Raw genomic sequence first — 14,198 nt, 5'->3', positions numbered from 1 at the left:
TACAAGGCTCATAAAATCTAGGCAAATGAATGGCAGGCCTAACCTTTATGCTCCCAAAGTAAGATGGATTTCAGCTGATAACTTCTAAGTTTGCCCTATTTTCAGCTTAACTTATGAACTTAGCTTTTTTTTTTTTCCAGTTTTAGGCCTAATCTTAAATACTTTGGGGGATTGCTACAATGGTTAATACCCACCAGAAATTACACCCTTCCTTTCACCCCCCCCCTCCTCCTCCAATGAGTAATGCATGTTTAAAAACACCAGTGCTCCCAGCTGCTGCTAGTCCGGAGCATTGGGGAGAGGGGCTTTGCTGTAACAGCTCTGTGCAAGGGACAGTCTGCTAATTATCTAGGAATGGGGAGGGAGGAAACGTGATACTCACTATTCCAGCACCATGACCATTTCTTTATGTCTTTGATAGGCAGCTACACACTGGACCAGCTTGGGATGGTGGAGGCGGTTCATTAGCTCCACCTCCATACGAGCACTCTCCCTCTCCTTGGCTGTCCGGGTCTTGTAGAATTTCCCTGCCCGGATTTTCCCCGTGGCCTTCTCCTTCAGCTTGTACACCTGTCCAAACTTGCCCCTGAGAATGGGTTGAACATACATAGTAACATAGTAGATGATGGCAGATAAAGACCCGGATGGTCCATCCAGTCTGCCCAACCTGATTCAATTTAAATTTTTTATTTTTTTTTTAAATTTTTTCTTCTTAGCTATTTCTGGGCGAGAATCCAAAGCTTTACCCGGTACTGTAGCATAGGAATGATGGAGTAATGTGGCAAGAGAAGATTTGGACAGGTTTAGAGCAAAGACACATAAAAATAACACACAATGTCCCGATGTCCTCAAGAGCAGCATCAGAGCTATAGCACATAGATTTTAAACTGGTGTAAATTGGTGCAAGGATTTTTAGGAAGGCCTTTATAAAGCAGGCGCCCTTTGGGATTTTCTACATTACTGGCACCCTGCCATAAAATTAGGCTCTGTATGAGGAGCTGAGGCAGTGCATCTATAATAATAAAACCCTAGAGCGCGCATGCGCTGTTGAAAGTTCGTGATTCCTGGCGCCGTGAGGTGTGCTTCTGTGCCAGTCCTCACGGCGCCTGCACTAGCAGGAGGCGCGTGCGGTGGCTGGAGGCACGTGAGTGTGCAGCTCTGTCAATGGTGGTCGGCTTAGAGGACTGGCAGGAGAGTGGCGGTTGCGGTGCAGGAGAGTGTCCGACAGAGGGCTCCATTTTGAAGCTGTGGCTCTCATTGAACTGCCAGTTGGCCAGCTCCCTTGCTGGAGTTATTTTTCAGTTTACAGGAGCCGCGGTGGCTCCTCTCACGAGCCGCACCTGGGTCAGAGAACACTTCCGATGCAGGGGATTGTTAGAGGAGCCGCCGCGGCACCTTTAAACTTAAAAATAACTCTGGTAAGGGAGCCGGCCAGACTGTGGGAAGTGTAGGGGGGATGGAGAAATCCTGCTGCTGCACAGAGAAATGGAGGGAGAGGGAATGCTGTGGCTGCTGCACAGGGAAGTGGGGGGGGAGGGAAAAAATGCTGCTGCACAGGGAAATGGAGGGGGAGGGAATGCTGCTTCAGCTTTTGCACAGGGAAGTGGGGGGAGGGAAAAAATGCTGCTGCATAAGGACATGGAGGGGGAGGGAAATGGAGGGTGAGGGAATGCTGCTTTGGCTTCTGCACAGGGAAGTAGGGAGGGAGGGAGACAGAAAGAAAGGAAGAAAGACACAGGGGCAGGGAGAGAGACAGAAAGACAGACAGACAAAGGGGACCAGGGAGTGAGACAGACAGAAAGAAAGACAGAGGGAGGGAAAGAGACAGAAAGAAACAGACAGGGGTAGGGAGAAAGACAGAAAGAAAGGCAGACATATATTCTAGCACCCGTTAATGTAACGGGCTTAAAGACTAGTACACTATACACGTGGTGATAATTAGATGTAGGTGTTACCAGACATCCAGATTTACCCGGACATGTCCTCTTTTTAGAGGACATATCCGGGCGCCCGGATGGCTTTTCAAAACCCGGTACTTTGTCTAGGTTTTGAAAAGCTTCCACCTCGGGACCGCGTCGGGAGGGCATTTGCGCATGTGCGGATGGAATGCAGTGACATCACACGCATGCATGTGATGTCATCGCGTTGCATCCACACATTCACAGATGCCCTCCTGATGCGGTCCCAAGGATAAGAACAGGTTGAGGAGGGTGGGGCTGGGAGGCGAGGCTAGGGCGGAACGGGCCGTGACTTGGGTTTAACGAGGCAGGGTTTGGAGGAACTGGTGGGCCTGGGGGCAGGGCTATGGGTCCGGATTTTACAGGAGTAAAACCTGGTAACCCTAATTGGATGCCCATCACCTTCTACCAGCATGAAAACCTCATAGGAAGCTGCACTCACACTCCCAGTTTCTCCAGCTTGGTATACAGGTCTGAGACATCTTCGTTGCAGCTTATCTCCACAGTACGGTATTCGAAAGGCTCATCACAGTTCTCATCTGGAGGGAAGAGACAGAATCATTATCTAGTGTAGGGCTGGATTTAATCTACTTCAACACATTTGAGGGGTGGGGGAGAATACTCCATCCCTACCCCAAAGCTGATACATGTAATGTGTTTTCTTACAGAGCTAGCAAAAGAAGAAGGAAAAAAGATCAATGTCCAAAACCTGATATTCAGAGAAAAAAATGACTCAAAAAGTTTAAGACTCTATTATGAATATTAAGGTGGAATTTTTAAAGGCTGCTCGATATAAAACAAAACGATGTCAGAACTGTAATATTTGTAACCTAGGCATTCACTAGGTGTCGGCACTAACTAAGGCCCACTGAGGCAGAAGCTCCGACACTCATAGGATTTCTGAGTGTCAAAGCTTTTACCACAGTGGCCAGCAATGAAAAACCCTAACATGGCTTGATAAAAGGGGGCCTACGTTTTGGGAGAACATATGAACCTTGATCAATTGTCCCTCTGAACAAAAAAATGGTGTGGTAGCCAAGTTTCCAAGTTTCCAAGTTTTATTAGTGCTTGATAAATCGCTTATTAAATGCCTAAGCGATGTACAATTCAAGTAAGACAGAAATACAAATACACTGACCTTTAAATTAAAAAAACATACTGGGTTAACACACATGAAACAAGAGGGTAGAGGGGGAAAGTTACAATATATTTGTAGAGGAAAATATACAATTAAGGGAAAAATAACTCAGGGAAGGGAAAAAAGTGAAATTATAGGATATTAAACCTAGCATTAAAAAATAAAAATTTGTAAATCTGAGATTCATATGTTAAAAGCTTCCTTGAAAAAATAGGTTTTTAAAGCTCTTTTAAAAGAAATGAGGTCCTTTATGTCTCTAATGTACTGAGGTATAGAGTTCCATAAGGTAGGGGCGATAATTGAAAACATGTCTTGTCTTCTAGTACCAATCATTTTTAAAGATGGAACTGTTAACAGATTGTTTGAAGCTGATCGAAGGGTCCGTGAAACGTTATATGGAATGAGCAGACTAGTGATTTAAAAACTAGCAGTAATATCATAGATTTAAAAACTAGCAGTAATATTAGTCCACTGATATTTGTCAACATTTGCTTATTTCTGATCTGAAAAAGGGCCACCTTCAAAAGCTAATGAAAAAGTGCATTAAGTTAGTCTAATCAAAAAAGGAATCACCTTATTTCCTTTATGTTTTGTTTTATTTTTATACGTTACCCTCTGAAAATGACATCTGAAGACTCAAAGCCATACATCTGAGTCATCTGCCTGCCCTATGTGCATAGTTTTATCCTCCTTCAGTAGAGGCCCTGCAGGCTAAGGCTTGTAACCACACACACACTTACATTTTCAAGTTTGAGAGACACTGTAGACCAGTGGTTCCAATCCTGTCCTGGAGGACCACCAGGCCAATCAGGTTTTCAGGCTAGCCTTAATGAATATGCATGGAGCAGATTTGCATGCCTCTCACTTCCATTATATGCAAATCTCTCTCATGCATATTCATTAAGGCTAGCCTGAAAACCCGACTGGCCTGGTGGTCCTCCAGGACAGGGTTGGGAACCACCGCTCTAGGCCCTGCGGTTCACATTCTTCAGTCAGAGCCAATGTGGCAAAGGTGGAAGACGTGGCCTGGTGTGGCCACCAGTGTCAGGTCAAAAGCGCACCGGGACAAAGGCGCGCCCAGACAATTGAGCGCAGCGCGGAGGCGCGCGCCGCAGAAAATTACTGTTTTTACGGCTCCGACGGGGGGGGGGAACCCCCCCACTTTACTTAATAGAGATTGTGCCGCGTTGTGGGGGCGTTGTGGGAGGTGTGGGGGGTTGTAACCCCCCACATTTTACTGAAAACTTCACTTTTTCCCTGTTTTTAGGGAAAAAGTTAAGTTTACAGTAAAATGTGGAAGGTTACAACAACCCCGGCTCTATCTCTATTAAGTAAACTGGGAGGGCTCTCCAAGAAAACCCCCGTCGGAGCCCCTAAAAACTGTAATTTTCTTCGGCGCGCGCCTCCGTCTTGTGCTCAGTTGTCGGCGCGCGCCTTTGTCTTTCGCGGGGTTGTCTATGAACCGTGGCCACCCACCTCTTTGTTTCCCTGAAAATAAGCTCTAGCATGATTTTTAAAGGTGCTCCTAATATAAGCCCTACCCCAAAAATAAGCCCTAGTTAAGATTGATCCCCGAAGCCCCTCCTGAATGTCCCCAACTCCATCTCTGACACTAGTGCTGCCTGATTCGACGAAAACATCACTCGTCAATTCAGTAATCTCCCACCCCAGTGAGACCTGACATAGCTCCGCTCTGAGGCTTCCAAAAACAGCAGCGGCGGCAGCGCTCTGAATGGGCTGCTTTGTGGCCTTTCCTGCCGGGGCCTTCCCTCTGATCACATCACTGATGACATCATCAGTGATATGTCATCAGTGATGTGATCAGAGGGAAGGCCCTGGCAGGGAAAGCCGTGAAGCAGCCCATTCAGAGTGCTGCTGCTGCTGCTGTTTTTGGAGGCCTCGGAGTGAAGGTATGTCAGTCTCATGGTGGGAGGATCAGTGGAGTTCTGCTGCACAGGGGGATGGGAGAGAGGGATAGAAAGATGCTGCACAAAGGGATGGGTGATAGGGTTGGTGGGGTTCTCCTGCACAGGGGGATGGGAGGGAGGGATAGAAAGATGCTGCACATGGGGGGGGGGGGGTGTTGGGGGAGAAAGGAAAGAGGAAGAATTGGGGTGGAGGAGAGGAAGGGAGAGATGATTGTTGTACATGAAAAAAATAAGACATCCCTGAAAATAAGACAGTGTCTTATTAATTTTGGGTGCAAAAAACACCACGGTTTATTTTCGGGGAAACCAACTTATTAACAGTTTTGATGCAAGGGTTGAAAGGCAGTGATTTCATCAAGCATTTTAATAACAGCGGCCAGGCATTTGCTGTGACCAAGTGTACTTCCACACTACCTGCAGGGCAAAACATGTTGTAAAACTTCTCAGTCATAAAAACTGGGGAACACAAACCTTCAGTCTGGGACATTGTGATGACTGCAGACTCCTCACTGGGTTCACTCATTCCGTGGGTGTTGGTGGCAAGCACTCTGAACTGGTAAGCACTCCCACGGTCTAGGCCGTCTTGCACACGGTAAGAGGTGCTGAGGCACGAATCCGTCAGTGTATGCCACCCCACCTCTCCAGCCCGCTTCACTTCCACCACATAAGACTGCACAGCACAGCCTCCGTCGTAGCTGGGGCCAGACCAAGACAGCGTGAGCGACTCTGGCCTTACAGCCGACACGTAGGGCTTTCCAACTGGTGGCTGAGGGCGGTCTGATAAAGTAAGAGGGGGAGGTATAGAGGAGACAAGAGTTAAAGGTAGTCTCTTCACTTTCTTCATACCTCATAAACTTTTTACGTTACGGAAAAAAAGTTATCCCCCCCCCCCCACCATCTTAAAACAAACTCTGGAGACCTGAAAACAATTCTGAATCTAGGATGAAATTTACAGGAAGTTCTTCTCATCATCAGCACAGTTTATTTAAGGAACAAGACGGAAAACTCTGACCTGTTGAAATTCAGATGATCCAGAGAAAAGTGAGAACCCTAAACTGCCTTAAGAATGGTGTTCAGTTTTAAGAACCCAATCCTGGGGTACACCAGTGTGTAAATGGCTCAACAAGTTACGCTATATCAGGGGTCTCAAAGTCCCTCCTTGAGGGCCGCAATCCAGTCAGGTTTTCAGGATTTCCCCAATGAATATGCATGAGATCTATGTGCATGCACTGCTTTCAATGCATATTCATTGGGGAAATCCTGAAAACCCGACTGGATTGCGGCCCTCAAGGAGGGACTTTGAGATCCCTGCGCTATATGTATAAAAAGGAGCACCTAACTGCCATTTGCCCTAATACTGTGACTACATGGGGGAAAATTTGGAACGTGCTTAAAGACAAAATAAGTGGGTATATAAAATATATAAAAATTATATATAATATTTCCCTTACCACCCCCCCCCCCTTTTACAAAGCTGCGTTAGGGTTTTTATCACAGGCTGTGGCTAAGCTTTTATCGCCACGGCCTACGATAAAAAAAACCCTAACATGGCTTCATAAAAAGGGGGGGAAGGGGGGGTTAAATGCTCCTGTTTCACAATAGAGGTGTTGAAAAAACTTATAAAATGAGAGCTTATTGATATTTATTTTCATCAGCTAGATTATTGTAACTCAGTTTGTCTGGGCATTAAGCAGAGCAGTCTAAAACGACTTCAGTTAATACAGAATACTGCAGCTAAGCTCCTTTTTGGGAAACGAAAGTATGATCATGTTTCCCCTTTATTGATAAAGCTTCACTGGCTCCCAGTTCGCTTTAGGATCCAGCTTAAATGCGCATGCATAATCTTCAAGCTTCTCTATGGAATATTTGATCCTTTTGTCCCCTTATGTTGGAATCCCCTTAGACTTTGCCATTTGAGAAACACACAAAGAAATACGTTAGCCTTCCCTTCCTTTAAGGGAATTAAATCTGCTGGGAAGCTCAGTCGATCTTTTGTTTTCAAGTTTGTAGAGATCTGGAATGAACTTCCCGACTCCGTTAGGCTTTTAGGCCAGCTGCAATTATTTCGTAAATTCCTGGAAACTTTGTTTTGCAATTTTTAAATGGATTAACTACAGCCTCAACGAAATGATACTACAGTATTATAGTTATTTTTCTTATGCTTTTCTTATGTACTTTAGTTTTTAATTAGTACTTCCTTCTCTTATGTTTTCTGCTGTGTTCTCTAGTCTTAATTATATGTGAACCGAGTCAAGCTCCACTGGGAGATGACCCGGTCTATAAACCAAAGATTAGATTAGATCATGATCATTTTACTTGTGATAGTTTTGTTGTCATAATGTGAGCAGTCTTGTAATGCTCCACTTTTCTTATTTAGGGTTACCAGATGTCTGGATCTACCCAGACATGTCCTCCTTTTAGAGGACCTGTCCAGCATCCGGATAGCTTTTCAAAACCTGGCACTTTGTTCTGAAAAGCTTCCACCTCAGAAACCGCGTTGGGAGGGCGTATGCGCGGATGGAGCACCATGACATCACGCATGCAGATGCCTTCCCGCCATGGTCCCGAGGACGAGAACAGGTTGAGGGGGCGGGGCTATTTCACGAGTAAAATGTTATGTTATGTTTATTCTCATTTGTTATACTGCATACACCACTCGTTTGTCTTATAAGCGGGCGGCGACTCCCTGGTATAGAGGTGGTTTGGGCTTATTGAATCTCCGTTATCTGACAATTGGTTGTGGCATGCGACATATTAATGACCTCTTTCGGGGTACTTCAGCGTTCACTAACACTTCTCTAGAACTTTCTTGTTTTTCTTCTGCTCACTTTAGTGCCTATCTTATACCTGAATCTCTTTCTATGAAAGTATTACATCGACCCTTGAAGAAGGCTTGGCGTTGGGTCTGTAAATTTCACACTCTTTCTTCCTCTGTCTCTCCCTTTCTGCCTGGGATTGACGGGCCGAGTTTTGTTAGGTGGGAAGCAAAGGGCATTCACTATCTATTTCACTTGGTTAATGATGATGGTACACCTAAATCTTTTGCTCAATTGCAAACAGAATTTGATATTCCCCCTTCCGACTTTTTTGCTTATATGCAAATCCATCATTACATTTCTTCCTTACCTCCTAGCTCCTTACAGGCCTCCTGCCAAGAGTCGTTGTCTACGGCCTTTACCATTGGTTCGCAGGAGCCGGTCCCCCTCCAGTTCCATCATCGCCACTTGAAAGATGAATGCCCTTTGTTTGACCATTCTCGGCTGTGAGATGCTTGGTCTTGTGATCTTGCTGTAGAGTTGCCTTCGGACATACTTCTTCAGGCTGTCCGACGTCTGCCAGAATTTCGAAAATATACCACCTTTTGGGAGCAACATTTTAAATTGATTTTTCGTTTATATATCTCTCCTAAAAGGGCTTATTTGGCTCACTTTCGTTTAACCGCCGCCTGCCTTCGCTGTCAGGCTCCGGAAGCCAGTTTGGGACACATGTTTTGGACTTGTCCTCCGGTGCAGCATTTTTGGAGTACTATCTTTGCTTTTGTTGAGAGTCTTTGGCATGTTACAATCCGCAGCTCCCCTTTGCTTTTGTTTGGGACTGTTCCTCATTACTTTCCACGCTCCAAAGGTGTTGCAGCTTTTCTCAAGTGGTCTATCCTGATTGCTTTGAAATGCATCTTGCTGACATGGCTGGAAGCTGAAGCTCCGGACTATTCCCTTTGGAGGAGCCGCATGATTGCTCTCTTGATGTGGGAGCGACGGGATGTGACTGATTTGTCCTCTCGCCAGGGCCGCCTTTTCCAGACTACTTGGGAACCCTTCTGGACTACTTTGACCTCTCTGGCTCGTAGCCGGATACTTAATTGATGCTTTTTGTACTGCACATTCTTTGTTTTACTTATGTGTGGAATTTGTTCTTTGTTTCTTTTTGGTAATTGGAAGGAGGACCCAGGGGTGGGACTGGGAGGGGGAGGGGGGGTGTCTTGGGTTGGGTGGTGGGGAGGGTGGTTCTTTGGGGGAATAATTCAAACTCTTTTGAGCTGGTTTTGTTCTTGTTGTGGCATTCTGTTGTTTTTCTTGATTGCTCAATAAAATATATTTGAATATACTGCATACACCAGCGGGAAATTTCATGGAGACACCAGGAAGTATTTCTTCACGGAAAGAGTGGTTGATCATTGGAACAGGCTTCCGGTGCAGGTGATCGAGGCCAGCAGCGTGCCAGACTTTACGAATAAATGGGATACCTATGTGGGATCCCTGCGAGGGCCGAGTTAAGGGATTGGGCCACTTAGGGCACAGACTTAAGGGGATGGGACAGTAGAGTGGGCAGACTTGATGGGCTATAGCCCTTTTCTGCCGTCATCTTTCTATGTTTCTATGTAAAATCTGGTAATCCTACACTTAATTCTACTAATGTTTAATTAATGTTTGTTCTACTAGTTTTCCAATATAGGACTTCTTTGAACATAAAAAAAAAGAAAATGCAAACCTGTCATTCCAGCTCCTGCTGCTAAAATTCCTAAACACTTCCTCTTACAGAGACACTTAAGGGCCAGCTTGTGAAGAGCTCTACGGGAGCTGCATCCTGCACCACTGTACACCTCAGATGACCACTGCACTCAGCCTGTTCTTCAGGAGCGAAGCGAGGAGACAGAACTAAGGACCCCCTGCAGGCCCTCCTCTTATGCGTGCTGGCACCCCCCCCCCCTGTTCCTTGTACCTACGACGGCAAGGTTGATCTGATGTTGTATGCTTCCTGTCCTGTCACGCACAAAGAGTGTATAACAGCCAGCGTCCTCCTCCTCCACGTCCTGGATCACCAGCCTGCTCCCACACTCTGTCGTTTCCACAGCTGTTTTCAATCCACTGCAGACCTGCCCACAGAAGCATAAAGGAGCTTCACATACAGCGCTCATGGATATAAACACAAAACTATTCATTCAGGATAAAATACTACTACTTCACATAATTATTAATTATTAATAATTAATATAACTATTAATTATTTCTAGAGCACTACCAAACGTATGCAGCGCTGTACAGAGTCACGACAGAGACAGTCCCTGCTCAAAATAGCTCACAATCTAAATAGACAAGACAGAAACAGATACGATGCCAAGGTAGGGGATATAGCCAGCCATCTTCTCCCATCCCATTCCAGTACCTCCCCTCTTTTTCCCATATTAATAGGCCGGGATGGTGTAGAAGTCCCTCAGGGAATCAGCCTGCAGGGTGCCAGAACTAAGCTTATGGTTTTGATAAGACTAATATCCGATGCCCGCCGGCCTTATGTAATCCTGTATTTATACTGGCCTGCAATAATACATGCTTTCCTATAGAAATACATTCAGTTATTGTAATTAATATGTATGAGTGCACTTAAAGTCTTTGGGTGCATGCCGTCAGCATAATTTAGAGGCGAGTGTTCCAGTGCTGCTACCAAGAATTGATTAGCTGTTGTGAGACTGGAGGCGATTCTGTGATGTTACAGGCAATGCCATCAGCCCTGCCGTCGGCTGCACCAGTACTGCTAAACCAAATGGCAAAAACAAAGAAAGAAGCCGCGGGACTTTTCCTCTTGCCTGCATCACTCTAAGTTCTGCCGCTCTTGATCCCACCCCCCTTCCAAAGTGACTTCCTGTTTTTGAGGGGCAGGATTGAGAGCGGCAGAACTTAGAGCGATGCAGGCAAGAGGAGCATAGAAAGAGGGAAGATACCATACGGAACAGGGAGAGGACGGACAGTGGATGGAAGGGGCTGATGCTACATGGAAGACAGAGAGAGGACAGATGCTGGCTAGAAAGAAGAGAGTGAAGACAAGATGATTAAAGCAGAAACAACAAATGGTAGAAAAAGATATTTTTCTTGCTTTAGAATAACACAGTATTGTAGTTGTATTGATAAAACTTTTATAAATAGGAAACAATATTTTTATTGGACTAATTTTAAAACATTTTTTTAATAACTTTTAGAGACCAAAGTCCCTTTCTCGGGTCAGGACAGTATAATATAACAGCATATACTATATTGACCTGAAGAAGGAGGCTCTGGCCTCTGAAAGATAATTGAAAAATGGATTAGTCTAATGAAATGGTATATTCTTATTTTCAATTTTTGTTTTATTTCTATTTGTTAATTTGTAAAGTGGTGATTGTTTGTTAGTTTCTTCAAATTTACATCTGCTATATTAATATTTTGCAGAGTATTATGTGAATGCACAAAAGGGAGAAAGAAAATCCAACGTAGTCTGCAGTAAACAACAGCAACCAGAAAACAACAAACAGACTGCAGACAATGTACAAGATGCAGGCGTTGTTTATTAGTAAATGCAGTAACATATACAACCTTATAGCCAACCAAGGGACCCGATTGGCGTGTGTTTGTTATCTTTTACGCAGTTTGCTTTATACCTTAACCACCATGGACCCCTGAGGAAGGCGTGTCATCCGAAACACGGACCGTGTCGGGTCCCTTGGTTGGCTATAAGGTTGTATATGTTACTGCATTTACTAATAAACAACGCCTGCATCTTGTACATTGTCTGCAGTCTGTTCGTTGTTTTCTGGCAGAGTATTATGTGTCATTGTTTCTCTGATGTTTCACTGTATGCAGTTTGGCTTCTTGGCGGTTCAGTTTAATCTTTATCTACATATTTCTATTTTGTGATTACTTATTCCATACTGGGTGAGGGTGTATCTGTGTTCTGCGTGTATGAAAGACCATGGTTTTCTGTTAGCCTTGTTTGGCGAAATGCATCGGGCATGGTTCTTGGGCGCACCTTGAATAAACCTGATTTGAATCTCCTTATTTTCTGCCGATCTTCTTTTGTTTCATGTTGGATTCTTTGGTGGACCGCTTGCCTTGTTGTTTCGTTACAAGTTAACATACATGGAGTGGAACATACTAGAGGAGTTACAGATTTGGTTGTTTATACATACATATGGGTTACAATCGGATGACAGAGTGAGGCAGTTGAGAGGCGTTGTAAACTTGGTTATTAATACAGACATAGATTAATATAGACTATTACTACTTTACAATATATTTGAACACTTTTATATATGTATGGAAAGGGTTCATAGTTAAAGTCCTGGGTGAGTAGGTGGGAAGAGAAGGAAGGGGGATTTGTTCAGCGATGTTTGGGGGTTGCATAGAAGAAAAACTGTGCACTAGTATGCTAATCTTTGTTTTGAATTTAAAAAAAAAAAAAAAATACAAGTGGAAATAAAGAAGTAAATAATGAAACAGATAAATGGGGGCAGGGCGTGAGGGGGGGCAGGGCAGGGGGGCCCAGTGTACTTGTGTGCCTAGAGGCCCTCGAAGAATTAAGTGTCTCCTTGAACTGTTTCCAGCTAAATCTCATCCTCGTATAAGGTAAATCTTTCCCTTCACAAGATTCATGCCAGGGTGCATAAGTTCTAGCTCTGGTCCCGAATGATGCTCTGTCTTACAGGTATATAGGGGCTAGATTGACAGCTACAGCAAGGTCAAAGATAACAGCACACAAAGCAATCAGACCCCTGAAAACCTGAGCGAAAGAGGAAAGAGAAAAGCTAAGAATATTTTACTACTGAGAATTTGCATCCTGAATTACACAAAGTATCTAACTGAAAACCACTTTTCTGGAATGTGTCCCCCATTTCAGGCATTATACTTACCATAGTGTGTTCAATGGGCTAGATTCACAAAGCAAACGGATCGTGTGCCGATCGGTTTGCGACCCCGGCCCGATTCACTTCCCTCTCTTCCGACCATCCTCCAATCCACGCATGCAAATGAGGGCAACGGCATGCAAAGTAGGCAGGGACGCGATTCACTAAACAAAACCCTGCAACACCGACTGGGCTGGCCGATCAAATAAAAAGCAACTGCTGAGGACCAGTTGCTGAAGCCCTTTTCGGCTTCCCTGCCCTTCTGCTGTCCTGCTCTCTGCCCTGTCAGCCCCTATCCCGCAGCCCCGAACATGCCTGCCTTCCTGCCCCGAACAGCGTGCCTGCCTGTCTCCCTTCCCCGCACTGCAAGCCTGTGGTTTTAACCCGTGAGCTTAAGCGGGTTAAAGCCAGGGGCTCCATTAAAACGATCGCCTTTAAAAAAAAATAATAATAAAAATCTATGCCGGCCCTGTGTACAGCACATGCGCAGACCATCTACAGATAGTCTGCGCATGTGCGGGGATCGCTATTGAGCGATCCTAGAAGGCAGATGGGGGCGTTCCTCTGATCGCCCCCATCTGCATATTGGGACTTCGTGAATTCATCGGACCTGCCCAGATCAGGCCCAATCAGGCAGGTTTGTGAATCTAGCCTAATGTTCAGTTTAATTTGTGTTCCTTGGAGAAACTGCAGGTAAATAAGTGAAAAAAACAAAAACACTTTTCTGTTTTCACTTGATCGGTTTATGAAAACTTCAGCCAATTCATTAGTCAGATAGTGCTGTTTCTGCTCTCTCCCCTCTCACCTGTTTCTTTTGTTTCATCCAGGAGGCAGCAATGGGTGGGGACCCCAAAATCCCACAATACAGCTCCACTTGTTCCCCTACTTTCACCTCCACACAAGTGACTGGGTCCAGCAACTTCAGACTGTCCCCTGGAAGGAATCACAGAACAGAAGTAAATGTCCCTAGTATCCCTGGTATTACAGAGAATGAGACACCAGAAGGGCAGCTCTATAACTGAAGGGCAAACCGTGTTATAAGTATTTATTAATCGCATTTACAAAGAGATTCACTTAAGGCAGTGTGCAGTGAGTAAAGACTGACAAACAATGGACAATGCGTTAACAGCATTAACAATAGTAAAATGACCATAAGTCAAAATAACACACAAAAACAAGGAAGTACACTTGGAAGTAGGCTAATTAAATCCTGGTAATATCAATAATTTAATTTATTGTTATATTATAAATAAATCCCTTTTGTCAGTAACATACACATTACAACATTCATATAACAAAAATATCCCCTCCCCCTCCCCTTTCAAAAGCCCTCAAAGATGAAAGAAAGTCTACCTGATTTCAAAGGCTTTCGCTTAGGAGTCACAGAATCTGTGAAGAGATTGCAAAATTAGAAAAACAATTATATTGGACACACAGACATTCAGTCATTAAACTCATTTGACGTAAAAGTAGCTTGCCTGAAGACATTCACAGATGAACTAAAAGTCCTAGTCTATTTTTGT

The 14,198-nt window shown here is 44.6% G+C and overlaps 1 protein-coding gene across 3 annotated transcripts in view; it reads right to left on the bottom strand.

Annotated features, from left to right (window-relative positions):
• The window catches only part of LOC117347267 (myosin light chain kinase, smooth muscle-like), an 86,792-nt gene that overhangs the window by 23,669 nt on the left and 48,925 nt on the right, over positions 1–14,198 (bottom strand). For all 3 annotated transcript variants that reach the window (XM_033917953.1, XM_033917955.1, XM_033917954.1), the window contains 6 exons: positions 14,029–14,064; positions 13,481–13,608; positions 9,744–9,897; positions 5,496–5,801; positions 2,401–2,497; positions 383–586 (listed from right to left, as the gene is read on the bottom strand). In XM_033917953.1, the coding sequence (XP_033773844.1) occupies positions 383–586; positions 2,401–2,497; positions 5,496–5,801; positions 9,744–9,897; positions 13,481–13,608; positions 14,029–14,064 (925 nt within the window). The remainder of the gene's footprint in view (positions 1–382; positions 587–2,400; positions 2,498–5,495; positions 5,802–9,743; positions 9,898–13,480; positions 13,609–14,028; positions 14,065–14,198) is intronic.

The sequence above is a fragment of the Geotrypetes seraphini genome, chromosome 13 (genome assembly GCF_902459505.1).
Source record: "Geotrypetes seraphini chromosome 13, aGeoSer1.1, whole genome shotgun sequence".
NCBI lineage: Eukaryota > Metazoa > Chordata > Amphibia > Gymnophiona > Dermophiidae > Geotrypetes > Geotrypetes seraphini.
This window is presented reverse-complemented; position numbering and strand designations above follow the sequence as displayed.